Raw genomic sequence first — 27,822 nt, 5'->3', positions numbered from 1 at the left:
CTCCTAGGCTCAAGCAATCCTCTTGCCTTGGCCCCCCAAAGTGCTAGAATTGCAGGCATTGAGCCACCCTACCCAGCTGAGACTTAACATTAAAATGCAGACTTAGGCTGTACACATCAAAAGGTGAAATACAGGACACAAAAGCACTTTGTGTGCAGCCTCTGTAAATCGGCCAGAACCAGCCCATGGTTACAGGAACTGACCAGGAAGGATAACTTTGTGAGCTGGTCAGCTGTCATGTCAAATCATGAAAAGAGAGTGAAGTCTGGCTATGGCATCAGGCAGTTGAAGCTGAAGTCAGCAGAGGAGTCTTCCATACTCTGTTTTCCAGGACAGGATTCCGCTTAACTCTTAGGAAAAAAGCCTGGTAACAGTAAGGAAGAGGGTATACTGAGGTGTGACCAGCCTCCTGTCTTATCATAGCCAGGAAACTTAGATTTTAAAGTTTTTCTGGGTTGTCCTTGGCCAGGAGGGGTTTGTTCAGTCAGTTCAGGGGTCTTTGGATTTTCTTTTTATTCCACATTTCTTCCTTTTAGCCAAGATCTGCCATAGTCAGCATCAATGGCCAAATTGTTTGTACCATGTCATTGCCAGGACGGTGGGGCTACCTGCTCCAGGTCCATCCAGTCCCTTCGTGGGACCCTTGTGGCCAAGAGACTTATAGCCAATTGAACATCTTGCCCAGACAGAAATAGAGGTGGGCAGGTACTCATCAACCCCTAAGGTCTATCAAGCAACATAAGGGCCAAAAGGTAGGGCTATTAATTTAACTTGTCTGTAAGTTACATGGATTAAGCCAGCATAATTCTGGTTTAGCAGCAGACTTACAGCAATTGGTTATACATATTATAAAGTTATTTATTTATTTATATTTATTTTTTAGACAGAGTATCCCTCTGTTGCCCAGGCTGGAGTGCAGTGGCATGATCTCGGCTAACTGCAACCTCCGCCTCCTGGCTAATTTTTGTATTTTTAGTAGAGACAGGGCTTTGCCATGTTGGCCAGGCTGGTCTTGAACTCCTGATCTCAAGTGATCTACCCCCATGGGCCTCCAAAAGTGCTGGGATTACAGGCTTGAGCTCCCACGCCTGTCCTATATTACGAGTAATTTAAATGTTACGAAGAAAAGTTTGATGGAGACTATAATTATAACAAAGACTTCAATAGCATCTTTTTTTTTTTTTTTTTGTGAGATGGAGTCTCACTCTGTCACCCAGGCTGGAGTGCAGTGGCATGATCTCGGTTCACTGCAATCTCTGCCTAGTGGGTTCTCCTGCCTCAGCCTCCCAGGTAGCTGGGATTACAGGCGCCCGCCACCACACCCAGCTAATTTTTTGTATTTTTCAGTAGAGATGGGGTTTCACCATGTTGGCCAGGCTGGTCACAAACTTCTGACTTCAGGTGACCCACCCGCTTCGGCCTCCCAGAGTGTTGAGATTACAGGCGTGAGCTGCCACGCCCAGCTTTCAACAGCATCTTGAAAGGAATTTCTGTTTGGTAGAAAGCCAACTAAACAGATATCAGTAGTTTTTTTTTTTTTTTTTTTTTTTTTTTTTTGAGACGGAGTCTCACGCTGTTGCCCAGGCTGGAGTGCAGTGGCGCGATCTCGGCTCACTGCAAGCTCCGCCTCCTGGGTTCACGCCATTCTCCTGCCTCAGCCTCCTGAGTAGCTGGGACTACAGGCGCCCGCCACCGCGCCCGGCTAATTTTTTTGCATTTTTAGTAGAGACGGGGTTTCACAGTGTTAGCCAGGATGGTCTCGATCTCCTGACCTTGTGATCCGCCCGCCTCGGCCTCCCAAAGTGCTGGGATTACAGGCTTGAGCCACAGCGCCTGGCCAGGATCAGTAGTTTTATTTCTTGTAATCATTTAGCTTGTTTGGAAATTCTTTCTATATGAGTTTCTGTTCTTTTTGTTTTTGTTTTGCTTTGTTTTGTTTTGTTTTTGAGACAGAGTCTTGCTCTATCAGTTTGGAATGCAATTGCGTAATCTAGGCTAACTACAATTTATGCCTCCCAGGCCCAAGTGATCCTCTTGCCTTCGCCTCCCAAATAGCTGGGATTACAGGCATGTGCCACCATGCCTCGTTAATTTTTGTAGTTTTTGTAGAGACAGGGTTTCACCTTGTTGCTCAGGTGGGCCTGAGCTCAAGTGATCCTCTGGCCCCAGCCTCCCAGAGTGCTGGGATTACAGGTATAAGCCACTGTGCCCAGCCCTATATGAGTTTCTACTTCACCTGAAGTGTCAATGTAAGTGCAATAGGTGTTATGAGCCACTGCACAGACTTTTCTTTGTTTGACTAAAAGAAAATCTGAAGCAATTAAATACTTGAGCCAGGTAATTCAATTTGTTGGGCTGTAATTCTTTGTGCAGTGTCTCCAGCTACATGTCCAATAGTGGCAGATAGGTTTGAATATGCTGGTCAGGTTTTGAATTAGACCCCTTCAGTTTTGAATTAGTCTCATTTAAGGAGGTTATCTGAGACGCCTGACTGTGTTTAGAGCTCTCATAATACCACTTAAAAATGGTCTCCCATGGGAGGATTCCTTGACTCCAGGAATTTGAGACCAGCTTGGGGAACATGGTGAACCCCATCTCTATAAAAAATTTAAAAATGAAAATAAAGAAATTAGCAGGGTGTGGTGGTGCATGTCTGTAGTCCCAGTTACTTGAGAGGCAGAGGTGGGAGGATGGTTGAGCCCGGGAGGTCGAGGCTGCAGTGAGCCGTGATCGTGCCACTCCACTCCACTCCCCATGACAGAGTGAGACTCTGTCTCAAAAAAAAAAAAAAAAAAAAAAAAAGGCCTCCCATTGCTTCTGAGAGGTCCTGAACCCTACTGTGCATGCAAATAAACTAATTTAGGCGTGTCAAATGTTCTGTCAAAAGTTCTCCATTTTGGCCTATAAATCTTTATATTGTTCTAAATTAGCTTTTTTCCAGGATCCAAAATATCCACAAGACTTTTTCTTATAATTCTGAAACATGTAGGTTCCTGATGGCAGCTGGTCTGGGACTGTCTCCTTAGAATCTAGGTTCCCCAGAAGAGCATAAGACATTCCTTCGTGTGCCACTAGAGGGCAAGCATCCTCACCAAACCTGATAGGCCAGATGAGTCAGGCTGAACTGCCCCCAACCTCCCCAACTAGAAACCTGGGGCCAAAAAAGATGGCCTTTGCAGGGTCTGGATGGAGGGAATCAGGGTGAAAAAATGAAGTCCTCGAGATCTCAATTCAAAAGTGGGAGATCTTAGATCGGGGAGAGCTTACCCACCTTCCTCCAAAAGCTGACAGGGAAACAACTGAGCTGTCAATGGCTCTGCCTGGCACCAGTGCATTCACTCACGCTGGGGGGAACCTGAGCTGCTCCATGGATCCTACTCTTGTCTTCAGTTATGTTGGCTTACAATCACAAGATCTGTACATTTGGAAGGGAGAGCTTTATTTCTTTTGTCGGGTTGCAACCTACAAGCTAGGAATTGAAGTGAGGGTAGGACAGGGGTTTTACACTAAATGAGTTGGCTAAACATACATATTTAATAAGTTTTAAGATGATTTCTGAATATTCATGAGAGTTGCACACATGTGTACCAAAAAACATGTTAAATATGTCCCATATTCTCTTCGGGGTGGAGACATTAAAATGTGGTCGAATTAGGCTCTATATGTCAAAAGGTGAAACACAGGACCCAAAGAACTTTGTGTGCTGCCTCTGTAAACCAGCCAGAACTGGTCCATGGTGGAGAGTCATTGATCAGCAAGGAATGTTTTGTAAGTTGATCAGCTGTCATGTCAAAATCGGGAAAGGGAAAGGAGTCTGGCAGTTGGTTGAAGTTGAAATCAGTGAAGGAGTCTCCTGTTCTTGGTTTTCCAAGGCTGGTTTCTATTTAGGTCTTGGGAAAGAAGCCTGGTAACGGTTCATGAGGAAGCAGGTGTACTGAGGTATGAGTGACTTATCATCATGGCCAGGAAACTTAGATTTTAAAGTTTCTCCGGGGTCTCTTTGGCCAAGAGGTGTCCATTCAGTTGTTTGGAGGGCTGAGGATTGTATTTGTATTTCCCAGAGGGTTGAGTCCTCTGAAGACCCCAGCAGGTAGAGGCCTCTGGAACCCTCAGGCCTCTTTCCTTCTTTATACCCCAGTGCTGATTGGAGAAGGGCAGGCAGGTGTCTAGGAACACCTGAACATGGGAGCTCCTCTAGATGGAGCTCCTGCCCTCTCATCCTCTGCCCCTGGCCTGGGGGCTGATCATGAACTGAACTTTATGCCCCCTCCACTGCAGAAGTGAGACCTGCCCCCTGAGCCAGGCCCCCGGGCCATGAGGGCTTCAGAATAATACCAGCAAGTGGAAGGTTGCGTTGGAGATCAAGTTCAGTTCCTCTGGTAAGTCCTCACCACTTGTGGAGTCTCAGAGCCCTGCTCTGAAGGAGGTGGTGTTCCTATCTGGAGTCTGGGTGCTAGGACCAGCAGGGAGGGGCAGTCAGGCAGTCAGCTTGGACCAGTCCAGACAGTATCTGCCTGAGCTGGACGCTTAATACCACAAGGTTAACCATTGGCATTCCTTCTAACCCCAACCCAAAGATTGCCCTAGGACCAGGCAGATAACAGGAAGGTGTTTGACTCACCGAGGTGGAGACTCTGGGCTTCAGGAAGCAGGAGAGGGGCCTCAGACTGGGGAGGAGAGAACCCTGAGTTCTTCCCTGAGTGCCAGCCTATCACACATGCAATCTCACATCACTCATCTTCCCAGCTGCAGGAACTACTGATCTCAGTCTGATTCTAAGCCTGACTTCTTGCACCTAGCAGTTGCAGGTGAGAAGCTTTCTGAGGGGCCCACAGGGCACCGTCCTAAGGAATGCAGATCCAGTGTTTCTTCTTTGGCCTTAACTGCTGCCCACTCCCCTCATAACTCCTATCTCAGCCACCCTGGAATTCTGCTTGCACTTCTATTACCTCTAAGCCTTTGCACTTGCCGAGACCTGTCCATGGAATGCCATTCCCCGTGCTGTTTTGTGCTTGGCAAACATTATTCCTTTGGAAGCCTTCCCTGACCTCTTTGGGCTTCAGCAGAACAACACCACACTCTGTGCTTCCCTCTGTGAAAGCCTCATCTCCTTGTTCTAAGAGTCACTGGTTCTCAGAACTGTCTGTCCCCGCCAGACCTTGTAAGGAACTCAGTTCCCTTCCTGTCAGCTGAGACCAGCATGGGCCAGTGGACAGGATGCTCAGAAGGACTTGTTGACTGACAGAATGGATGCAGCGATTCCTTAACTTACTGAGCACATTCTCGGTGCCAGGCACTGACCCAGACCCTGGGGATGTAGCTTAAAATGACATAGACAAAACCCTGCTTTCAGGAGAGTATGTTTTGTTAGGGAAAAGGCAGACAACAAACACAGTAGACAAAAATCTGCACAAGGACACAGAATAATGTGATGAGAAATCAGCTGAGTGGCTTTGTTAGGTTGAGTGGTAAGAAGTCATTTTTGGGGGGAATTGTAGGTTGTGATCTAAGTGGCCACAAAGTGCTAGACTGCAGAGGATTAAAGAACGTTTCAGGCATGCAGAGAAAGAGTTGCTGGAGCAAAGACCCCCAACATGAGAAGTGTGACTGAAGCTCATTTGTGGGGGTGGTGTGGGAGAGATTTGGCTTGAGGGCTCAGAGGAGGGGCACAGTCTTCTGTGCTACTTTGAAGAAGTTTGGTTTTTACAGTTGATACCACTGAAAAGTATTGAAGGGTTGGTGAAAGAGCTGTAACATAGTAAGACATGTTTAGCTTTTGTTTTCCCTTTTTAAAAAAAGGTCCATCAGGTACTAGAACATGTCAGTGGAAGTGTGCTGATGAATAGAGTATCTCTAGTTCTCCAGTCTCTCCCTACAACATGTTTACTAGTTACAAAGGGGAAAGTGTAGTGGAGAAATGTGGCAGACACGATCTCAACCAAAAGATCAAAGTTAACGTCACCAGGAATAGGCAAACCCTTCACCACGTGCCTCCCGTTATGATGCACGGGACAACCATGTAGGGTATTCGTGCCCAAAATGCATAACCTCAATGAATCATGAGGAAACAGACAAACCCAAATGGAGGAGTATTCTACCAAATAACTGGCTTGTGGCTTTCAGCAATGTCAAGATCATAAAAGAACCCCATTCCTTCCAATGCCCGTCAGTAGGAGACTGAATTCAGTGTGATGTATACACAGAATGGATTATTACCCAGTAATTTAACATCTCAGTAGGTCAACATGGAAAGATCTCAGAACAATGGCAGATGAAAATTGCACTGAGCTGCCCTTTCCCCACCTGTAAGATGAGTAGAAAATCAAAGTTTGATGGCATAGTGGGTTGACAGGGTTGTGGAGAAACAGGCAGTCTCTCTCTCTCTTTTTTTTTTTTGAAACAGGTTCTTGCCCTGTCACCTGGGCTGGAGTGCAGTGGCATGATCATAGCTTACTGTAACCTCAACCTGCTGGGGCTCAAGCGATTCTCTCACCTCAGCCTCCCTAGTAGTTGGGACTACAGGTGCACACCACCATGCCCAGCTGATTTTTTTAGTTTTTTGTGGAGATGGGGTTTCACCATGTTGCCCAGGCTGATCTTGAACTCCTGGGTTCAAGAGATTCTCCTGCCTCAGCATCTCAAAGTGCTGAGATCACAGGCATGAGCCATCACACCCAGTGGAGAAAGAGGCACTCTCATACTTTGCTGGTGGGGGAGCCACATTGATACAACCTCCATAAAGTTGTAACTCTCAAAATTATATGTACTCTTGACCCAATAATCTTTTCTGGAATTTTTTTTTTTTTTTTTTTTTTTTTTTTTTTTTTTTTTTGAGATGGAGTCTCGCTCTGCCGCCCAGGCTGGAGTGCAGTGGCCAGATCTCAGCTCACTGCAAGCTCCGCCTCCCGGGTTCACGCCATTCTCCTGCCTCAGCCTCCCGAGTAGCTGGGACTACAGGCGCCCACCACCGCGCCCGGCTAGTTTTTTGTATTTTTTAGTAGAGACGGGGTTTCACCGTGTTAGCCAGGATGGTCTCGATCTCCTGACCTCGTGATCCGCCCGTCTCGGCCTCCCAAAGTGCTGGGATTACAGGCTTGAGCCACCGCGCCCGGCCCTTTTCTGGAATTTAAATGTAACGTTCCACTAAGTAAAAGATTGTTAATTGCAACATTAGTTGTCATTGTTTTTTAAAAAAGCAGGTCAGGCACAGTGACTCATGCCTATAATCCCAGCACTCTGGAACGCCAAGGAGGGAGTATTGTCTGGGCCCAGGAGTTCAAGACCAGCCTAGGCAACACAGCAAGATTCCTGTCTCAAATAACTAAAGAAATAAATAGATAGAAACAAGGTAAATGTTCATCACTGAGATCCTCCTCCCCACCAATATCTCCATCCAGCCTGTATCTAGTGAGTGAAGGGAAAAGAAACTCTCTTCCCAACTTGAATCCCAATAACTCATCAGCTAACTCTGACCTTCTTCCCTCTATCTGTGTCTTTCTCCATGTGTAGTGCTGGTGGGATGAGCTTGGCGTGAGGGGGAAGCCAGTGCAGGGATAAGAGACCCAAACTAAGGGATCAGATACCTGGATTCTAGCTCAACCTCCACACCCTGCTTCCCAGTGAACATCAGGCTAGTTCCAGCCTGATTCGGGGCCTGTCAATGGAAAAGATGAAGCAATGTGTCCCTCCAACCCACTCGTCCCCAGATTACAAGACACAAGACACATGTGGATTTGTCTAGTAGAATAGGTTGTCGGAAGAACCCCAGAGGACCCTTCTTGGATCAAGAACCAATAATCCCATGGGACGGGGCCCCAGCATTCATGGTCGCAGCATAGAACTTGGCCACCTCCTCATTGGCGTTGCCCTGGGCTGAGTCAAACCACATCTGGATGCAGCGGCCGCTCCCTCCACTGTAGTTACTGACCTTGAAGGAGTGGCTCCAGAGGCCTTCACAAAGGGCGGCTGGAGTGGGGAAGTAGGACTCAAAGGTGCGGCAGAGGGCCCGGGCCGGACACTCATTAATCCCTGAGGGAGGAGAACATAAGACCCTGAGCTTCTGGGCCAGACTGCACCCCTCCCAACCCTAAAGCCCCACTCCCACTCCTCATCTCGTCTCCTCCCGGCCCTCACCTGAGGTCCAATTCCAGCCTTTGTGCCAGTTGCTTTTGCAGGTGTAGGAGGTGCGACAGTCCTCCCACCATCGCTCACAGTCCTCTTTGCACAGGGGCACATTCAGGATGCGCTCTTTGCGCCAGCTCTGGTTGACCTGAGTGGGGAGGAGACGGAACGCTCCTGTCAGCCACATATCTCAGCAGCTTTATCCTCGAAGGGGACCAGAGCTGTGGGAGGGGGCAGAGCATCCACCACCCTCAGACCTGAATTCCTGGACCAAGCCCTCCCTGCAAGTGGCTGGCAGGCTCTGCTCTTTGCTGAGGCTCATGTTTATGGGAATGGCACACATACCTGCCAGATCCAGGGCCCCAGGTTGGGTGAGCACTCATAGAGACAGGCATCCTGGATAAAGTGGCGCTTGCAGGCGGGCTCCATCTTACCACAGTGGTCCCAGTTAAAGTTGTACAGGCGGGAGGTGTCCTTGTGCAGCTCCTGGCTGGTGTTGGCCGTGCAGCAGGCATTCTTCTTCCAGGGACTGCACTGGGTGAGGAAGACACAGGACTAAATCTCTCCCCACCACAGCCATCTCCTCCATATTCTGGCTCCTCTGCCCCAGGTAGGTCATCCAGAGAAACACTTCCTGGGGAGGGCCCTTGAAGAGGGCCCTTGAGGAGCCCCCACCTGGGGACAGAGGCAGTTACAGTATTGGTGCTTTTCCTTCTATTTATTCATTTATTTATTTATTCGAGACAGGATCTTGCTCTGTTGACCAGGCTGGAGTGCAGTGGTGTGATCATAGCTCACTGCAGCCTCAACATCCTGGGCTCAAATAATCCTCCCACCTCAGCCTCCCGAGGAGCTGGGATTCAGGCACATGCCACTATGCCTGGCTAATATAAAATATTTTTGTAGAGGTGGGGTGTCACTATGTTGCCTAGGCTGGTGTCAAACTCCTTGGCTCATGTCAGCTTCCAAAAATACTAAGATTATAGGCGTGAGCCACCATGCTTACTTAATTTTGGCTTTTAAGAGAAGGTAATACAGGGGATATAGGAGATGAGGTGGAGCCACTGTCTGGAAGAGTAATTACTAGTAGTACAGCTCTTAACGGTTTAAAAAGTTATTTCATGTTATTAAACTAACTTGTTTTTGAGACAGAGTTTCGCTCTTGTTGCCCAGGCTGGAGTGCAGTGGCATGATCTTGGCTCACTGCAACTTCCACTTCCCGGGTTCAAGCAATTCTCCTGCCTCAGCCTCCCAAGTAGCTGGGATTACAGGCACGCATCACCATGCCCAGCTAATTTTGTATTTTTAGTAGAGACGGGGTTTCACCATGTTTGCCAGGTTGGTCTCGAACTCATGACCTCAGGTGATCCACCCACCTTGGCCTCCCAAAGTGCTGGGATTACAGGCATGAGCCACCACGTCCGGTCTATTTCATGTTATTCAGCTTATTTATATTATTCATTTTGCATCCAGCCAATATTAACTGAGTGCTTATTATACATCAGGCACTGTACTAGGTCCTAGGAATACCACAGTGAAGAAAACCAGTAACATCTCTACCCTCAGGGAGGGTATGGTTTTAGTGGGTGGGTGGGCTGTATATAGAAGGGAGACAAAGAACACTCAGGCATAGAACACCGTAGGTGCAAAGTCCCCAAGGCTTTTGTGCTTTATTCTCTCAACGACCCAGTATGAATCCTTACCCCCATTTTTTTTGTTTTGTTTTGTCTTGTTTTGTTTTTGAGACAGAGTCTTGCTCTGTGCCCCAGGCTGGAGTGCAGTGGCGTGATCTCAGCTCACTGCAAGCTCCGCCCCCCGGGTTCATGCCATTCTCCTGCCTCAGCCTCCCGAGGAGCTGGGACTACAGGCGCCTGCCACCACACCCGGCTAGTTTTTTGTATTTTTTTAGTAGAGACGGGGTTTCACCGTGTTAGCCAGGATGGTCTCGATCTCCTGACCTTGTGATCCGCCCGCCTCGGCCTCCCAAAGTGCTGGGATTACAGGCTTGAGCCACCGCGCCCGGCCCCATTTTTACAGAGTTTAAGTAAGCTACACCCAGGGTAAATAGTGAAGTTAAGATTTAAGGAGGCGGGCAGATCACCTGAGGTTAGGAGTTCGAGACCAGCCTGACCAACATAGAGAAGCCCTGTCTCTACTAAAAATACCCAAAAAATTAGCTGGGCACAGTAGCAGTCGCCTGTAATCTCAGCTACTCAGGAGGCAGAGGCAGGAGAATCACTTGAACCCAGGAGGCGGAGGTTGCAGTGAGCCAAGATCATGCCCTTGCACTCCAGCCTGGGCAACAACAGTGAAACTCCATCTCAAAAAAAAAAAAAAATTTTTTTTTAACTGAGGACAGGGAGGAGAAGAACCTGGCCCAGGTTGTGTGGTGGGTGGAGGTCAAGGGGCTGGTCTGGCTCTCCCAGGGTCTGGAGGTCCAGGTGGGGAGACTCTAGATAGATCCAGAGAGTGGTGCAGAATGGAGGAGCTGTAGCCTGCATGTGGGTCTGAACCTAGATTTGACTAAATGTGGAAAAGGCAATCCTAGAAAGGTAAATACAAGGCAGGTAAGATAAGCAGAAATGGTGGAGGTTTCTCTTTGGAAATCACTCTAGGTCAGGACTCAGAAAACCTGAGAAATCATGAATCAATTGCTTAAATTTTCTGGGATGAACCCTCGCACCTAGGGTCAAGTGATGGCAGAGGCGTGACAGGTCTGAGCACCCAGGAGAAACAGTAAAGAAATCCATGGGAGTCGAGCCAGATCTACCCATCTCCCACACCCTGGCCCACGCCCAGTGCGGGCTGACACAGAACATGCTTTCCTGCCGGCCTGACTTCACACTTGCTTTTCCTTGGATGTCCCAATTCCTGGTCTTCCTGCAAGACCCTTGCACATCATGGGTCTTGGGGTTTGGCAGACATGGGTCTTGCCTGTCAGGGTCAAGGGTTGCTGCCTCCAAAAGAGTTACTGAGTACAATGAGAAGAACTCCATTGCTATAGTAGGGGCTCAACAAATATCATCACTCTCATATAGCTCATGGCCTTGAGAATGATAGTCATCTGTCTCTCTCAAAGGTCTACATCCACACCATTTCCTGGCAAGGAGGATGTGCTCTAGAATGTTCTGAAAAGCAAATGAAGTGGTGGGCACAGAGTTTCCGTTTCAGTTTTGGTGGATGAAAGAGGTCAGGAGATGGATGGTGGTGACAGTTGCACAACCACATAAGCATACTTAATACCACTGAACCATACAGTTAAAAATGGCTCAAATGGAAAATGTATGTTATGTATTTGGGTGTTTTTTTTTTAACCCCGATTTAAAAATAAGCAAATGGAATATTGGGAATGACTCAGATGTTATGGGGCTTTCAGACTGTCCTCTCTTCGCTTTAACCCACAGATTGTGTCCCTGCCACAGTCTCTCCCTGCGCACATTCCCAGCCCTCTGGGAATGTGAACCCTTGTAGGGAGCAGGCCAGGAGACCAGAATAATAAAATATAGGCACTCTCCTGAGCCTGAAGTTCAAATTGGAGCTCATATTCCCCGAGCTGCCTCAGTGGCCTCACCTGTGGCATGGTGGCCCCGGCCGCCCCTCCCCTTCCTTGTCGGCAGCGGCACCCTGGGTTCTGAGGACACTGGACCTGCCATTGCTCATGCCGTCACCCTCTGACCTGTGTGCATGCTGTCCTCCACCAGGCTGCCCTCACCTGGCCATACAGTTCGTCCTCGGGACTGGGCTGTGCCTTGTGGTGCTTGGCGTTCATGCAGACATTGAGCAGGTCCGTCCTGGCCCGCGAACTCCTGGGCTGGGCACTCCTCGAAGCAGTCACCAAAGCCAGAAGCAGCATCTGCATCATCTGCCAGGCCATGTCCATCTATTCCTGCCAGAGAGCCACAGTCAGAGGTGGACAAGGCCTGAGGGAGGGGTAGCAGCCACGAGAGTGTGTACTGTCCCCTTCCCAGGCCCAGATCTCTGCCCTCCCCACCCCGCATCCACCACAGGGCAGCTGAGCCAAGACACGCGCTGCCTGTAGAGGTGAGAGGGAGCCCTTCCCTGACCTGGAGGCAGGACCCTCCTCCTGCTTCCCACCAACAGCACTCTAGGTCCAGGCTCTGGCACCAGCTTGCTCTGTGATCACTTAGGGAACCACCGCCCTTATGGACTTCCCCTCTTGGATTTCTCCAGTGTTTTATGCAATTCTTTTCAAATTTGCACAAGGAGGAAACACAGGTGGTGGCCTGCTGATGCAAGAGTGAGACTCTAGACAGCCTCAGGCTTCTGCTTCCTCAGCCCGTCCTCTTACCCCAGGGCAGCTGAGGTTTAGATGCCCAGGGAAGCTGAGATGGGGACAGCAAAGGCCATGGAGCTGTCAGCTATTGTTCATGGTCCCAGAGCAGATGCTGTGGGAGGCAAAGGGATGGGGGCAATCACACCTCACCACTCACCCCTCCTGGGTCTTGGGAAATTACCCAGGCAGAAGCAGGCTCAGAGGTTGGGGGAGGCCAACAGGTCAGTGGCAAATGGAGGAGGGGGCTGAGCAAGAACAGACGGTGGTTGGTCAGTGGAGGCAAAGACAGCAGAGAGCCCAGCCTCCCAGGAGATGGAGGTGCTATCTCGCCTCCCATCTCTCATCCCCACTTTTCCCTCCGTCCTGTTGCAGGGCCTTACCTCTGTTCTCAGCCCACCTGGGAAGGTGGAGTCTCTCCCACCTCCCCACCTACTTTATAACCCCATCCTGCCTGCTTGGTTAGACCCTCTGTTAGGGAAGGTGCACAAGGCTTTGTCTAGGAGACAGCTCAATTGTCTTTCAATAAGGACCCAGTTAAATTATGGTACATCTACCCCGTGGAATTTAATGTGGTAACAAAGAAAGAGGAAGCTCCTGATGTACAAATATGGAAAAACCTCCAAGCGCATTGTTAAGTGGAAAAAGAAAGGTGCAGAAAAATGCTATGCAAAAAAAAAAAAAAAATTCTGTGTAAAAAAGCAGTAAGAATGTCTGTGTTGACTGGGTGTGGTGGCTCACGCCTGTAATCCCAGCACTTTGGGAGATCAAGGCAGGCGGATCTTTTTTTTTTTTTTTTGAGACAGAGTCTCGATCTGTTGCCCAGGCTGGAGTGTAGTGGTGTGATCTCTGCTCACTGCAAGCAGCAGGTGGATCATTTGAGGTCAGGAGTTCGACATCAGCCTGGTCAATATGGTAAAACCCCATCTCTACTAAAAATACAAAAATTAGCTGAGTGTGGTGTCACATGCCTCTAATCCCAGCTACTCAGTAGGCTGAGATGGGAGAATCACTTGAACCTGGGAGGAGTTTGCAGTGAGCCAAGATCACACCACCGCACTCCAGCCTGGATAACAGAACATGACTCTGTCATTAAAAAAAAAAAGAATATCTGTGTTTGCAGGTGAAAATTCTGTGGCACGGTGTGAAAAGAAATTAATAACTTGGTCACCTGGCAGAAGAGAACAGGATTAGGCATGAGACTTTTGTCTGTAAACCTTTCCACATTGTTTTGATTTTTGGACCATGTGACTATAAATCTTATTTAAATATATATAGGTATGTGTGCATACATACATAAATATACCAAGTATGAAGTGAAAATACTAAGACACAGAATGACTTCTCTGACTTGATAATATTTATGTAAATTTTGATAACACTAGAATGTGTACAATGGTACATTTAAGTTAAGGATGCTATTCATGTGCTTGCAAAAGTATGAACGTGAAGCCACCAAGGGTTCTGGTCCCTGGACATACGTCCAGTAAATTCGATGCACTTACACCACATGTATCCCATTTCTGTGCACAAATGGTAGCATACTGTTCTGTACTTTGCTTTTTTGGGTAGTTTCACTATAAATTTATTCTTCTTTTGACAAAAAAACAAAAACTTCATGAACTCAAGTTATCCACAATTGCACACTTGAGTATTACTGTACATCTGATATTAGATGTACAGTAATACTCAATAACTAAAGTTATTTCTTTATGCTTCATAGGGTCCCAACTTAAAACTCTTTCATTAGCCAATATAAAAAAAGTTAGCTGGCTGGGTGTGGTGCCTTATGCCTGTAATCCCAGCGTTTTGGGAGGCCAAGGTGGATGGATCGCTTGATCCCAGGAGTTCGAGACCACCTGGGCAACAGAGGGAGACCTCATCTGCACACAAAAATACAAAAATTAGCCAGGTGTGGTGATACAAGCCTGTAGTTTCAGCCATTTGGGAGGGTGAGCTGGGAGGATTGCTTGAGCCCTAGAGGTCGAGGCTGCAGTGAGCTGTGATGGCACCACTGCACTCCAGTCTGGGTGTCAGAGTGAGAAACTGTCTCAAACAAACAAACAAAACAAAACAAAAGAAGAGAGAGAGAAAGAAAGAGAGAGAGAGAGAGAAAGAAGGAAGGGAGGGAGGGAGGGAGGAAGGAAGGAAGGAAAGAAAGAAAAGAGAGCTTCATGTTTTCAAGATAAAAGTGCCTAATCCTAGGCCGGGCACGGTGGCTCAAGCCTGTAATCCCAGCACTTTGGGAGGCCGAGACGGGCGGATCACAAGGTCAGGAGATCGAGACCATCCTGGCTAATCCGGTGAAACCCCGTCTCTACTAAAAAATACAAAAAACTAGCCGGGCGAGGTGGCGGGCGCCTGTAGTCCCAGCTACTCGGGAGGCTGAGGCAGGAGAATGAGGTAAACCCGGGAGGCGGAGCTTGCAGTGAGCTGAGATCCGGCCACTGCACTCCAGCCTGGGCGACAGCGTGAGACTCCGTCTCAAAAAAAAAAAAAAAAAAAAAAGTGCCTAATCCTTGGTTTGTATTTCTTTTTTTTTTTTTTTTTTTTTTAATTTATTTATTTATTTTTTTTTTGAGACGGAGTCTCACGCTGTTGCCCAGGCTGGAGTGCAGTGGCGCGATCTCGGCTCACTGCAAGCTCCGCCTCCCGGGTTCCCGCCATTCTCCTGCCTCAGCCTCCCGAGTAGCTGGGACTACAGGCGCCCGCCACCGCGCCCGGCTAATTTTTTTGTATTTTTAGTAGAGACGGGGTTTCACTGTGGTCTCGGTCTCCTGACCTTGTGATCCGCCCGCCTCGGCCTCCCAAAGTGCTGGGATTACAGGCTTGAGCCACCGCGCCCGGCCCTTGGTTTGTATTTCTCCAACACTCTTGCAGGCAGTAGAATTGCTACTAACCTGGGAAGATGACTGGCACTGCTCCTATGTTTTTCTTATGTAGTGTGAAGTGATGTTTTCCCATTATGATGTTGGGAACATCTCCAGTACTGTTATCATTTACTCAGCTAGTAGAAAGCTTCTCCTAAGGCAGAGCCTGTGTTTTCAGTCTGGCCTCAGTATCTATTCCTGCTACAGGTGAGTCTGAGGTGACGAGACCAGTGTCTAGTTATGAAGCCCCTGCCTCCCCAGGGCTCCATCATGGATGAGTCCTGCACCATAATCAGCAGCCCTCTGCCCTCCCTCCATTGCACCCACCTGTGACTTTTCTCTTCTTTTCAATACCCTCCCCCAACAACCTCTGCCAGTGACTTTGAATGTGTTGTGGGGGTCTTTGCAGAAGAATTGCCCGACTGAGTTTTGCCCAGATTCCTGACTCACAACATCTTGGAATATAATAAAATAGTTATTGTTTCAAGCAACTATGTGTATTTGATTTTTTTTTTTTTTTTTTTTTTGAGACGGAGTCTCGCTCTGTCGCCCAGGCTGGAGTGCTGTGGCCGGATCTCAGCTCACTGCAAGCTCCGCCTCCCGGGTTCCCGCCATTCTCCTGCCTCAGCCTCCCGAGTAGCTGGGACTACAGGCGCCACCTCGCCCGGCTAGTTTTTTGTATTTTTTTAGTAGAGACGGGGTTTCACCGTGTTAGCCAGGATGGTCTCCATCTCCTGACCTCGTGATCCGCCCGTCTCGGCCTCCCAAAGTGCTGGGATTACAGGCTTGAGCCACCGCTCCCGGCCGTGTATTTGATTTTTTAAACTTTTTGTTTTGAAATAATTTTAGACTTGCAGAAAAACTGCAAAAAATCATCAAAAGATTTCCCATATGTTTTCATGCAACTTCCCCAAATGTTGACATCTTATGTAACCAAAGCCCAGTTACTTAAAAAATCAGGAAATTAATATTGAGGCAATACTGTTAACTAATCTACAAGCTTTATCCCCTTTACACCAGTTTCCCCACCAATGTCCTTTCTCTGATCCAGGATTCAGTCCATGATTCCAGGTTGCATTTAGTTGTCATGTCCCCTCAGTCTCCTCCAATTTGTGACAGTTCCTCAATGTCTGTCTTTGTCTTTTATGACCTTGACACTTTCGGAGAATTACTGGTCAGTTATTTTGCAGAATGTCCCTCAATTTGGGTTTGTCTGCATTTTCTTGTAATTAGCTTGAGATTATGCATTTTGGCAAGAAAATTAGAGAGGAGAGGTACTTTTGTCAGTGCATCATATCAAGGGGTACATGATGAGGGTTGCTACATCTTATTGCTGGTAATTATTGAGTTAAAGAGATTTCCTTACCATATAATTGTTAGTTTCCCTTTGTTAGTAATCCTACCTTGTAGGGAGACACTCTGAGACTATGTGAATATCCTTTTCATATTTTCATCCACTTAGTTTAACGTTGCCTGCAGCAATACACCACAAAATTATGGAATGATTTGTTATGCAGCAACAGACAACTAGTAAACCCATGAGAGTTAGTAGTGTGTTTCTTAAACTCTGAGGAAACAATTTGGCTTATAACCTTAGTTTAGCCACACAGCAGTTACTCTTACTACAACAAAACTGCCAGGAAAAACAGAGTACTAATCACATTAATCTTTAAATGAAATCAATTATAAAAGTGAGTAGTTATAATAGTTAAACCTACTTTACCCTCTGTGAACATTCTGCATGATGGACTTGAGACAGTGGACTGAGTAATTGCTCAGGAAATCAGCACTACCTCAGTTACTTTCTGATGGGTCCTTTTAATACAGTAAACAGAAGATTTCATAGACAGAAATACTGGCTCTTCTAGGCTTCTTCAATCATGAGAATGTTTCTGAGAAGCTTCTGAGCACATACTTCTATGGAAGATGATCACAGATCTGAGGTCTTTGCACTTCATAATTATTCTGTCAACCACAGTCATATTAATCCCCACTCTGCACACGTATCAGTAGCACTAGGACCTAAACCACTATGCCCGCAGGGTCCAAAAAGAAAGAGGTATGTCCTCAACCAATGACTTTCTGATACTTATAGACTTCATAAAATTCATGCCTTCCAATCCCAGACTCCACTATCATGGCCAAGGCCAGATCTGGTTGACTTGCCAATGGTGCTAAAGACTCTACTAAAGATTCTGGTGAATGCCAAGGCCAGCCTTCATCCAAGTGACCAGAATACCTTTAATGAATGCCTGGTTTTCAGTAGCCTCTACATAAAAGGCACACTGATTTGCTATACCTACAACTATAGCTGTTGGCTTTTTGCTTGTTTTGACCCGAAACTTAATCATGGGCATGGCCTCTCTTTAAGGCTTTCTATCTCAGGTACCAACAATGATAGCAAGAACAAAGTGCCTGTTCACTATATCAAAGATCAGATGGTTATCCGAGTCCAGCATCTAGGTGCACGGAGCCCCCAAGGAGTCCAGGCAACTGTTGAGGGTAGATGGGCCAATCTTTATTTTACCTTATTTTTTATTTTTTGGAGACAAGTCACTCTTGTCACCCCAGCTGAAGTGCAGTGGCACTATCATGGCTCACTGCAGCCTCAACCTCCCTGAGTATCTGGGACTACAGGCACGCACCACGACACCCAGCTAGTTTTTGTATTTTTGTAGAGAGGAGGTTTCGCTGTGTTGCCCGGGCTGGTCTGCAACTCTTGGGCGCAAACAATCCTCCAACCTAGGCCTCCCAAAATACTGGGACTACAGGAGTGAGCCACCATGCCTGGCCAAGATGGGCCAATCTTGACTCTTGCCCAAATTCCTGACTCACAAAATCTTGAAGTATAATTAAATAAGTATTGTGTTTTTGTTTTGTTTTATTTTGTTTGGTTTGGTTTGGTTTTGAGACAGAGTCTTGCTCTGTCCCCCAGGTTGGAGTGCAGTGGCACGATCTCAGCTCACTGCAGCCTCCGCTTTCTGGGTTCCAGTGATTCTCTTGCCTCAGCCTCCCAGGTAGCTGGGATTACAGGCACGTGCCACCATGCCCAGCTAATTTCTGTACTTTTAGTAGAGACTGGGATTCACCATGTTGGCCAGGCTGGTCTCGAACTCCCAACCTCAGGTTATCTGGCGGCTTCGGCCTCCCAAATTGCTAGGATTACAGGCATGAGCCACTGCATCCAGCCTAATTGGTATTGTTTTAAGCCACCAAGTTTATTTGATTTTTTTAACTTAGTGTTTGGAAATAATTTCAGACTTAACAGAAAAATTGCAAAAGTAGTAAAGAGGTTTCCCATATGTTTTCATCCAGTTTCCCCAATTGTTGGCATCTGACATAACCAAAGCCCAATTACTTAAAAAATCAGGAAACTAAAATTGAGGGAATACTTTTAACTAATCTACAAACTTTATTCTTTTTCATCAGTATCCCCACCAATGTTCTTTCTCTGGATGCCATGGCACCAATCCTCAGGAAGAAGAATACCCCCTAATTCCCTTACACTTTGATTTCTTTTCTTTTTTCTTTTTCTTTTTGACAGGGTCTCTCTCTGTCACCCAGGCTGGAGTGCAGTGGCATAATCATAGGTCATAGCAGCCTTGACGTCTTGGGCTCAAGTGATCCTCCCACCTCAGCTTCCCAAAGTGCTAGAATTACAGGCATGAGCCACTGTGCCCAGTTCACTTTGCTTGCTTTACTTAACAGAATGTACTATATAGATGGTCCCTTATCTGTGTACATAGATCTATATGATTCTATTTCATTATTCTATTGAATTTAAGTGGCTTCTTGTATTTCGCTGTTATAGTCAATGCTGCAGGGAATGTCCTTGTATAATCGTCCACCTTTGTATATAAGAACATATCTAGTGGAGGGGGAATGTAAAATAGTCCAGATGCTGTGAAAAAAAATTAAATATAGAATTACCATATGATCCAGCAATTCCTCTTGTGGGCATACACCCAAAAGAATTGAAAGCAGGGATGCAAACAGCTATCTGTGCAGTCATATTCACAGCAGCATTATTCATGATAGCCAAAAGTTGAAAGCAACCCAAGTGTCCAGATAAATGGATAAACAAAATGTTGTTTCTACAACTGGACACAGTGAAAGAGTTTTAAGCAGGGGAATGTCACAGTTCAATTGGCAGTCTTGGTGTGTTCAGATGGGATTATGTATAGGCTGGAATTGGGCAAGGTAGACTAGCTAGAAAGCTGTTTCACAAGTCCAGGCCTGAGATGATGGTGCCTTCGACCAGGAGGGTAGAAGTGGGGATTCATTCAAAAAATAAGTTCAGAATTAGTTATTGGGCACCTACCACGTGCTAGGCTGTTCTAGGTTCTAGAGCTACAGAAGTGACCAAGAAAAAGTCCCTACTGTCATGGAGCTGACATTCTAGTTTGGGGGTGGGAGATTGTTAGGGAGAGACAATAGAAAACAAATGTATAAAGAGGGTGTGCTCTGAAGAAAACTGAAGCAGGCTAAGTGGACAGAGAGTGAGGAAGGAGGGGCTATCTTCTACAGGAAAGATCTAGGAAGTGATGCTTGGGCTGATACCATAATGAGGTAAGAAGGGAGTCATGTGAACCTGGAGGAAGGAGTGTTCCAGACAGAGGGACCAGTAGGTCCAAAGGCCCTGAGGCAAAAATGTACTCAGTGCATTTCAGGAGCAAACAGCAAGGAGGAGGCCAGTGTGGCCAGCAGTGAGCTGGGAGAGGCAGGTGTGGGGGCCAGGCCAGATCTGCAGGGCCCCAAGGTTCAGACTCAGCAAAGACTGGGGATTTTACTCTGAATGAAATGGAAACTTCATTTACTTTTTCCAGTTCAGCATCTGATCTGACTCTAGGGACAAGGGAAAGTAGACAATTGACACAGATGTCTATGTGAATGGCCCAGCCTCAAGGCAACCATGACTTGAACCAGGGCTAAGAGGCGGCAGTGGACGTGGTAAAAAGGGAGGAATAATCTCATGTCTTTTGAAGCATGCTTTAATGGGATTTGCTGATGTACTGGATGGGGGACATGAGAGAAAGGGAGGAATTAGGATGACTCCAGAGTGTGTTGGTCTGAGCAATTAGAGGGGAGTGCTTGGCTATTTACTGAGATGAGGAAGGCTGAGAGTGGAATAGGGATGGAGTGAGAAGGGGAAAGAATTGTGGAATTAAGGGAAAGAGTGGATTCATGAGACACTTGGTAAATCACATCTCCAGGGCTTAGAGACTTCTTGGATGTCGTGGGAGAGGTAGGGAACAAAAATAAGTGGGTTTCTGGCTTGTGAACTGGGGAGATGTTGGTGCCATTTTCTGAGATGGAGAAGCCGTGGGGCTAGTGCTGCTGCAGGAGTCTGGGACATCAGAAATCTGGGTGGCAGATGCTGAGATTGTAGCCCCAAATCTTCATTCCCTTTTCCACTTGGCTCCCTCCCTCACTTCTTTAGGGATTTCTTCAGAGGTCTTTTTATTACCGAGGATTTTTCTGACCACCTTCTCTCGAATATTGGGTCTACCTCACCCCTGCTTGCTCCCTTCTCTTCCCTGGTTTTATTTTTCTCACCTCATTTATGAACAACCGATATTACTACCTATTTATGTGACTGTCTCCCTGTCTCCCCCAACTACATTGTCAATGTCATGAGAGCAGGGATTTGTGTCCATTTTGTTCATGGCTTTATCCTAAGCACTTAGAACAGTGCCCTGGCACATAGCGGCAGTCAGTAAATATTTGTTGTCTGAGTAGGAAAATGCCAAGTGAAGGGTGAGGTGGTGGTAGGGGCTAGGATGATCTCTGGAGGCCACCCCTGATTTTTATTTCTTTGAGGCTGCTCCAGTCTGGACTCAGTGAATCTTGGTGAAACTGACTTGGCCGTAGAAGCTGAAAGCAGATGGGACAATGACAGAGGGGAACAGGGAACTGGAATGAAGAAGAAACATAGGAGACTCCATTTCCTCACCTGAAGTGTACAATGACGTATGACTTCCCTAAAAGGCTGCAAGTGATGGATTGGATGTGGAGGGTGGGAGGAAGAGGAATCAATGTTTCTTTTTTTTTTTTTTTTTGAGACGGAGTCTCGGTCTGTCGCCCAGGCTGGAGTGCAGTGGCCGGATCTCAGCTCACTGCAAGCTCCGCCTCCCGGGTTCACGCCATTCTCCTGCCTCAGCCTCCCGAGTAGCTGGGACTACAGGCGCCCGCCGCCTCGCCCGGCTAGTTTTTTGTATTTTTTAGTAGAGACGGGGTTTCACTGGGTTAGCCAGGATGGTCTCGATCTCCTGACCTCGTGATCCGCCGGTCTCGGCCTCCCAAAGTGCTGGGATTACAGGCTTCAGCCACCGCGCCCGGCCAGGAATCAATGTTTCTAGAGTACAAGGTAGGAGTGGTGGAAGTAGAGATAGGGTAAGACAGTAAATGTTTGCAGTTTAGTAATAAAGGGTGTTTTTCTGTGAAAAGCTGGTAGTCAAGAAAGGAGGAGAGGAGGCCAGACTGCCTGGTAGTGATAGCTACAGGAGGCAGCCAGATGCCTAGGTGGGCACCTGGTGAAACCATAAGTCCAAGACAAAGCCAGTTTAAAGCCCAAAAGCCAAGCTACAAGTTAAATCCTCAGACCAGATGGAAAAGTTGTCTTCCCATTTGGTGTGCTTTCCTCTGATTGATCCCCACCCTTCGTCTATTTTTCATATACCTACCCTTCCCTAATTGGTTTTGTACACTGTTGTGTCCACCTTTGAGCGATGTCTTTGCTTTAACCTATTTTGCATATTCACAAACCAATGAGCACACACTCCCCATCCTGTGCCTGTAAAGACCCCAGACTCAGTCAGTAAAGGGGAAGACAGCTGTACTTTGAGGAGATGAGTAGACTTTGGGGAAGAGACTGTCAGACTGTGGAAGAGATGGCCTGACTTCGGGGGAAGATGACTGGCCCTTCCCATCCCCTCTCCAGCTCCCCTCTCCTCTGAGAGCCATTTTCATCCCTTAATAAAATTCCCTGCCTTCACCATCCTTCAATTGTCCACGTGACCTCATTGTTTTTGGATGCCAGGCAAGGGCTCTGGATCCACCGAGTGCGGGTCCCCAGAAAATCTGTTACACTGGCCCTTTGCCCTTGCTGGCAGAGGGCAACCACTCCATGCAATGAGGCAAGGGTCCAACTGAGCTGCTAACGCACCACCATTTATGGACATTGGAACTAAGAAACCACTGTAAAACTCACTCTGGGGCTTTGGGGTACAGGCACCCTCACCTGGGTGCTGCCGCCAGGGGCCAACTGAGCTGCTAATATACCACTGTCCTTGGATGATGGAACTAGTGTCATGGGATCTTTGGGGTATTGCTTTTCTGGCCAGAAACCTCTGTGGCCAGTGGTGCCTTTACTCAAGTTCTTGTCCTGCATCCACGAGGAATGAGGTATGCAGACAAGTGAAGGGTAAGCAAAATGAAAAGGAGCTTTATTGAGTGTTAGAACAGCTCAGAGGCGTCGGGTGCCGTGGCTCACGCCTGTAATCCCAGCACTTTGGGAGGCCGAGGCGGGTGGATCACGAGGAGAGGAGATCGAATCCATTCTGGCTAACACAGTGAAACCCCGTCTCTACTAAAAAATACAAAAACATTAGCCAGGCATGGTGGCGGGCGCCTGTGGTCCCAGCTATTTGGGAGGCTGAGGCAGGAGAATGGCGTGATCCCAGGAGGCAGAGCTTGCAATGAGCCGAGATCATGCCACTGCACTCCAGCCTCAGCAACAGAGAAAGCAAGACTCCGTCTCAAAAAAAAAAAAAAAAAAAACAGCTCAGAGGAGACCCCAATGGGTAGCTCCTCTCTAGGCCAATCATTCTGTCCAGTGTTTAGCTCTTAGTAGAGAGGATAGTTCCTCTCTGCTGCTGCTCATCCCATCATCTTCCCAGCTCTCAGCAGAGAGGGTAGCTCCTCTCTGCAGCTGGTCATCCCATGATCTCTCCAACCTCTGATCTGCTTTGGCTAATATCAGAGCTTTTATGGGCCTCAGAGGAGAGGAAGTGAGTGCTGATTTGTCCATGGGCAGGCCTGGAAAAGGCACCACAAGTTCCCGCTGACTCCAGTCCTTGGGACTGGCAGCCCAGCCCCCAAGCTTCAGGTCCTCCCTGGCCTGAAGGTAGAGCTTCAATGGGCACCAGTCTTTTCCTGCCCAGGAGCCTGTCTGCCTCTTACCACCACTCATGGCACCCAGGCCGCTCATGCCAAGGGTGACCACAGGCCAGCAGCGAGCTGTCCCCAGCCTCATTTCAGCCTCCTTCCCACACCTGTTGGCACCCAAAGTCCGGAGGGGAGGGCTGAGGCAGCAGGGGGCTGGTGCATCAGTGATGCCCTGAGCCTGTGCGCACCTAGCCAGACTGCAATAGGCTCAGCCCCAACCCTACCCTGAGATCAGAGTGGGCATCGGGAGTGGGGAGAGGCCAGGCAGTGGAGGCAGACACCCCTGAGCCTGCCATGACTGGGTCTGGGGACCCTCCTGGACCCCCAAGAGTTAACGGGAGGTCTGGGCCCACAGCCAAGACGTGGGTGGCTGCAACTGTTCCTGGGGAACTCCTGTCCTTCCAGCTCAGGAAAGGCACAGCTTCCACCTGTCCCCAGCTCTGCAGAATGCACATCCCTGGTCATGCCCCTTCTCTGTGTCCCCTCACAGTGGTGGCAGGCAAGGAGCAGGTGGCATGGTGGCCACAGCCAACTCCGCACAAATGAACCCGATGCTCCTAGGACTGGTCCTGTGAGTCCCAGCTGCACCTTTGGCCGGGTGTTCATTGGCTCCCAGGACACAGCAGGGAGCAAGGTTGAGGCTGCAGCAGAGGCTCCGGGCCTGGGCACGGGTCTGGCCTGGCTGGGTGGGGGGGGGGGGCAGCACAGTCGGCTGCCATAGGGACATGGGACACAGGGGACCCACCGCCACTACTGCTGCTCCCATAGCCACTCTTGCTGCCTCCTTGCAGCCTGGGGCATGCCAGCCCAGGCCAGCATCCAGGGCAGGGGTGACATTGGTCCAAGTTCTCTGGTGCTCTGGGGCAGCCCAGGACTCCCCCTCACCTGGCTTGAGACCCTGCCAGGGGTGCACCTCTGGGAGCAGATTGCAGGCCCTGGACCTGGTCACCGGGAGCCACAGGCTTGGCAGTCACCTTGACACTGGGTGGATCCTGGGGATGCAGCCTTGGGCCGCCTCATGCTGAGTCTCCCACCGAGGCATGGGAACCTGGCACAGGAATCTGGCGCCGTTTGCAGGGTGGGCACGATGGCCACATCACTGTCTGGGTCTGGGAGGCAGGCGACATTCCCACTTCCTGCCCCAGGCCTCTGAAGCCCGACTACCACGCTGCATTTGGGGCCCAGCTCCTGTGCTCGGTGCGCAAGCACACCACCACTCTGGGCTCAGCTCTGCCTCAGGGCCCCTCTGTACCCAACTGTGCCATTCTCCCACCAGCGGGTGGTTCAATCTGCCGCAGTGGCTCCCTGAGGCAGGATCCCAGGGCAGCAGGCCCTGGGGACCATTTGCCTTGGCATCCACACCCAAAGACCCACGGCCCACACCCACACCCCACCACAGCCGGTGCCATGGCAACTGCCGCTTTGGACGGCCCACCACTGCCATCACTAGGAGAGCACTGTAACACCCACTTTTGTGTCTCCCACCTGGGCACTGCTGTGGGCCCTGCACAGAGCTTGCTCCTGCTGGCACCTGTAGCTGCCAGCCAGATCCCGCACTTTCTCACTCACATGCTCCTTCCCACAAGGGGTTCAGTGCGGCAGAGCAAATAAACAGGGCACCCCTGTCACGAGTCTGGCGAAGGGGCAAAGAAAAAAATCCTGCATCATCTGGGGCTCATCTGGAATTTGTCAAAAGGGTGAGTAGAAGCAAATCTGACTCATCACTTCTTTTCCAAGACTTAATGTCCTCAGACTCTCCTCTGAAGGCAGATGAAGCACCCAACCTCGGGGTGGTCAGTTGAGAATGCATGGTACAGCTACAGAGGGCCGAATGTGACTCTGCCATCCTTCTCTCTCTTTTAGGTGAAAGGAATGTTGGCCTGTTTCCCTTCACAGAGGACTAGCTGTCACGTGGGACTGGAATAAGATCCTGGGGCAACTGAAGTCATCTGGCCGAGGCCACTCCCTGGCGTTGCCATAAGGCCCCTAGAGTTGGCTTGGTCCCCAACCACCTGTTAGAGCATCGGCCAAGACCCATAGACTTTTCTATGTAACTCTTCCTTCCTTCTTTCACGTTTTGAAATGGCATCTATCTCTTCTTTTATAATGTTAAGGGTGTTGCTGCAAACTGCAGAGGTATTACTAGGTAGAACGAGCATCTGGCCCAGCCATCAGATATGCAATTTGGAAAAATGCGATTTCTGTCTGTTCTTAGAAGCAAGGAAGGTACAGTGATTAACAGTCTTTTCCCAGTTGAAGGGACCCATGTGCACAAAGCAGGAGGCTTTTTTACCCCCAGGCACCTCCCCACACCATGATACTTAGGCTGTTTCCACCCCCCACTCTTTTATCCACCATGTCAGGAGTTCACATAGCCCTGCAAGTATAGGAAGCTTTTCTATGTGAGAAGTTTTTTTTCCCCTACCTTAGTAGTCTGCTTATGATAGGGAAGTAATGGGGGAGTGACCCACCAGCTTCTGGCTGCAAATTTGGCGAGGGTCATCTGGGACTTAATTTACATGAATCCATGCACCCTCGAGACACTTTTTTGTCCCAAACTCAATTCCAAGCTTCAGTATGAAGCCTTAGAAAGAAAAACTGGATCTGAGGGATCCAGAGGCAGACAACAATGGAAGTTAAAGGGTACAGTGCAGGTGAGCATGACTAATTCCTGCTGAGTAAGCCAAGCCCCTATTTCATGGATAGAGGTCATGCTAGTACCCACGGCATAAATGAGGTCTGGGGAATTCAAAAGTTATGACAGCAGGGGGACAAGCAGCACATGGGTGAGTGTGGATAATTCCCACCCCCTAGGCCACCTGTCAACATGGGTAAAAGCCACATTCACACCCATGGGTGGCACCCTGCCAAGGTCACCTGGACTCGGGGATGTAAGAATGGAAGAAAGAAGGGGTTGCCAGGCGTGGTGGCTTACACCTGTAATCCCAGCACTTTGGGAGGCTGAGGCAAGTGGATCACTTGAGGAGAGGAGTTCAAGACCAGCCTCGCCAACATGGCTAAATCCTGTCTCTATTAAAAATACAAAAATTAGCCAGGTATGGTGGCATGTACCTGTAATCTCAGCTAACGGGAAGGCTGAGGCTGGGGAATCACTCAAACTCAGGAGGTGGAGGTTGCAGTGAGCCAAGATCGTGACATTGTGCTCCAGCCTGGGCAACAGAGTGAGACTGTCCCCCCCCTCAAAGAAAAAAAACTAACAAGAGGGACACCTCTTCTTTGTCTTCCTAATGTACCCCCGGTATTTGCTGGGGAGAGAAAGGAACTAAGAGATGCCTTGTTCCCCTCTTTCCAGATGGGTAACCAATCATCTTCAGTCTGTACTTCTCTCAAACGCCTCCTGAATCACTGGGTCTCCTTTGAAAAACAAAAAAATGCCTTCGCTTTCCTTTTTTCTCCTCTGTCCTCTCTTTGCAGACAGGTAATCGTGTCCCCATGACACAGGACACTCCCCTCAGATGCATCCCCCAGACTGGGAAAAGTTAATTTCTCAAACCTTAAACTGCTTGACTGAAAACTGAGCTTGGGGTAGGGCGCGCTGAGCGCTGTGGCTCACGCCTGTAATCCCAGCACTTTGGGAGGCCAATAAGGGCAGATTACCTAAGGTTAGAAGTTTGAGACCACCAGCCTGGCCAATGTGGTGAAACCCCGTCTCTACTAAAAATACAAAAATTAGGCCAGGTGCGGTGGCTCCTGTAATCCCAGCACTTTGGGAGGCCGAGGCGGGTGGATCACCTGAGGTTGGGAGTTTGAGACCAGCCTGACCAACATGGATAAACCCCATCTCTACTAAAAATACAAAATTAGCTGCACGTGATGGTGCATGCCTGTAATCCCAGCTACTTAGGAGACTGAGGCAGGAGAACCACTTGAACCTGGGAAGTGGAGGTGGTGGTGAGCTGAGATTGTACCATTGCGCTCCAGCCTGGGCAACAAGAGCGAAACTCTGTCTCAAAAAAAAAAAAAAAAAAATTGTCGGGCATGGTGGCATGGGCCTGTAATCCCAGCTACTCGAGAAGCTGAGGCAGGAGAACTGCTTGAACCCGGGAGGCGAGGTTGCAGTAAGCTGAGATCGCGCCATTGCACTCTAGCCTGGGTGGCAAGAGTGAAACTCCATCTCAAAAACAAACAAACAAACAAAAAAAACTGAGCTTGGGGGAAGGGAACCCAGAGGCCTGACATGCGGACAGAAGAGTAAAAGTTTTCTGCCAGTCGGACCTCTGGCCTCTCTCTCCCTGTGCAAAATGTTAAAAGAAATGGTAAAGTTCAAAAGCCAGAAATATTGGTGGCTTGGCATGGCTAAAGTTGGGTACTAAGGGATTTAAAAGGATTATCTTAAAGAGTGTTCAGCTTAAT

At 48.5% G+C, this 27,822-nt stretch overlaps 3 protein-coding genes across 8 annotated transcripts in view; 1 reads left to right on the top strand and 2 right to left on the bottom strand.

The window, feature by feature from the left end:
- Positions 1 to 27,822, bottom strand: part of LOC126935216 (folate receptor alpha) — a 181,199-nt gene that overhangs the window by 60,444 nt on the left and 92,933 nt on the right. The gene's annotated exons all lie outside the window — the stretch shown is intronic.
- Positions 1 to 27,822, top strand: part of LAMTOR1 (late endosomal/lysosomal adaptor, MAPK and MTOR activator 1) — a 282,658-nt gene that overhangs the window by 209,168 nt on the left and 45,668 nt on the right. The gene's annotated exons all lie outside the window — the stretch shown is intronic.
- Positions 2,881 to 12,277, bottom strand: LOC126935217 (folate receptor gamma). Of its 4 annotated transcripts, XM_050756422.1 has the most exons (6): positions 11,834 to 12,074; positions 8,467 to 8,655; positions 8,134 to 8,269; positions 7,928 to 8,028; positions 4,622 to 4,667; positions 2,881 to 4,453 (listed from the first exon to the last, which is right to left on the bottom strand). In XM_050756422.1, the coding sequence occupies exons 1-6, from the start codon at positions 11,999 to 12,001 to the stop codon at positions 4,368 to 4,370; spliced, it is 726 nt and encodes a 241-aa protein (XP_050612379.1). In that variant the 5' UTR covers positions 12,002 to 12,074; the 3' UTR covers positions 2,881 to 4,367. The 4 variants fall into 4 exon arrangements, with proteins under 4 accessions (XP_050612379.1, XP_050612377.1, XP_050612378.1 ...); XM_050756420.1 differs by lacking the exons at positions 2,881 to 4,453; positions 4,622 to 4,667 and adding an exon at positions 12,186 to 12,277 and having other exon boundaries at positions 7,733 to 8,028; positions 11,834 to 12,007; XM_050756421.1 differs by lacking the exons at positions 2,881 to 4,453; positions 4,622 to 4,667 and adding an exon at positions 12,186 to 12,270 and having other exon boundaries at positions 7,733 to 8,028; positions 11,834 to 12,001.

Source organism: Macaca thibetana, chromosome 14 (genome assembly GCF_024542745.1).
Source record: "Macaca thibetana thibetana isolate TM-01 chromosome 14, ASM2454274v1, whole genome shotgun sequence".
Classification (NCBI taxonomy): domain Eukaryota; kingdom Metazoa; phylum Chordata; class Mammalia; order Primates; family Cercopithecidae; genus Macaca; species Macaca thibetana.
The sequence above is the reverse complement of the archived record's forward strand: the minus strand, read 5'-3'. Positions and strand labels throughout refer to the sequence as shown.

What these genes read in the sequence shown, in the direction of transcription:
- LOC126935217 (XM_050756420.1), bottom strand. Translation starts at nt 12,001, where the DNA reads ATGGACATGGCCTGGCAGATGATGCAGATGCTGCTTCTGGCTTTGGTG. An exon ending in AGGACGAACTGTATGGCCAG is followed by an intron (nt 8,656 to 11,833) that starts GTGAGGGCAGCC and finishes TTCCTCACCCAG; the next exon opens with TGCAGTCCCTGGAAGAAGAA. An exon ending in AGGCTGGAATTGGACCTCAG is followed by an intron (nt 8,029 to 8,133) that starts GTGAGGGCCGGG and finishes CTCCTCCCTCAG; the next exon opens with GGATTAATGAGTGTCCGGCC.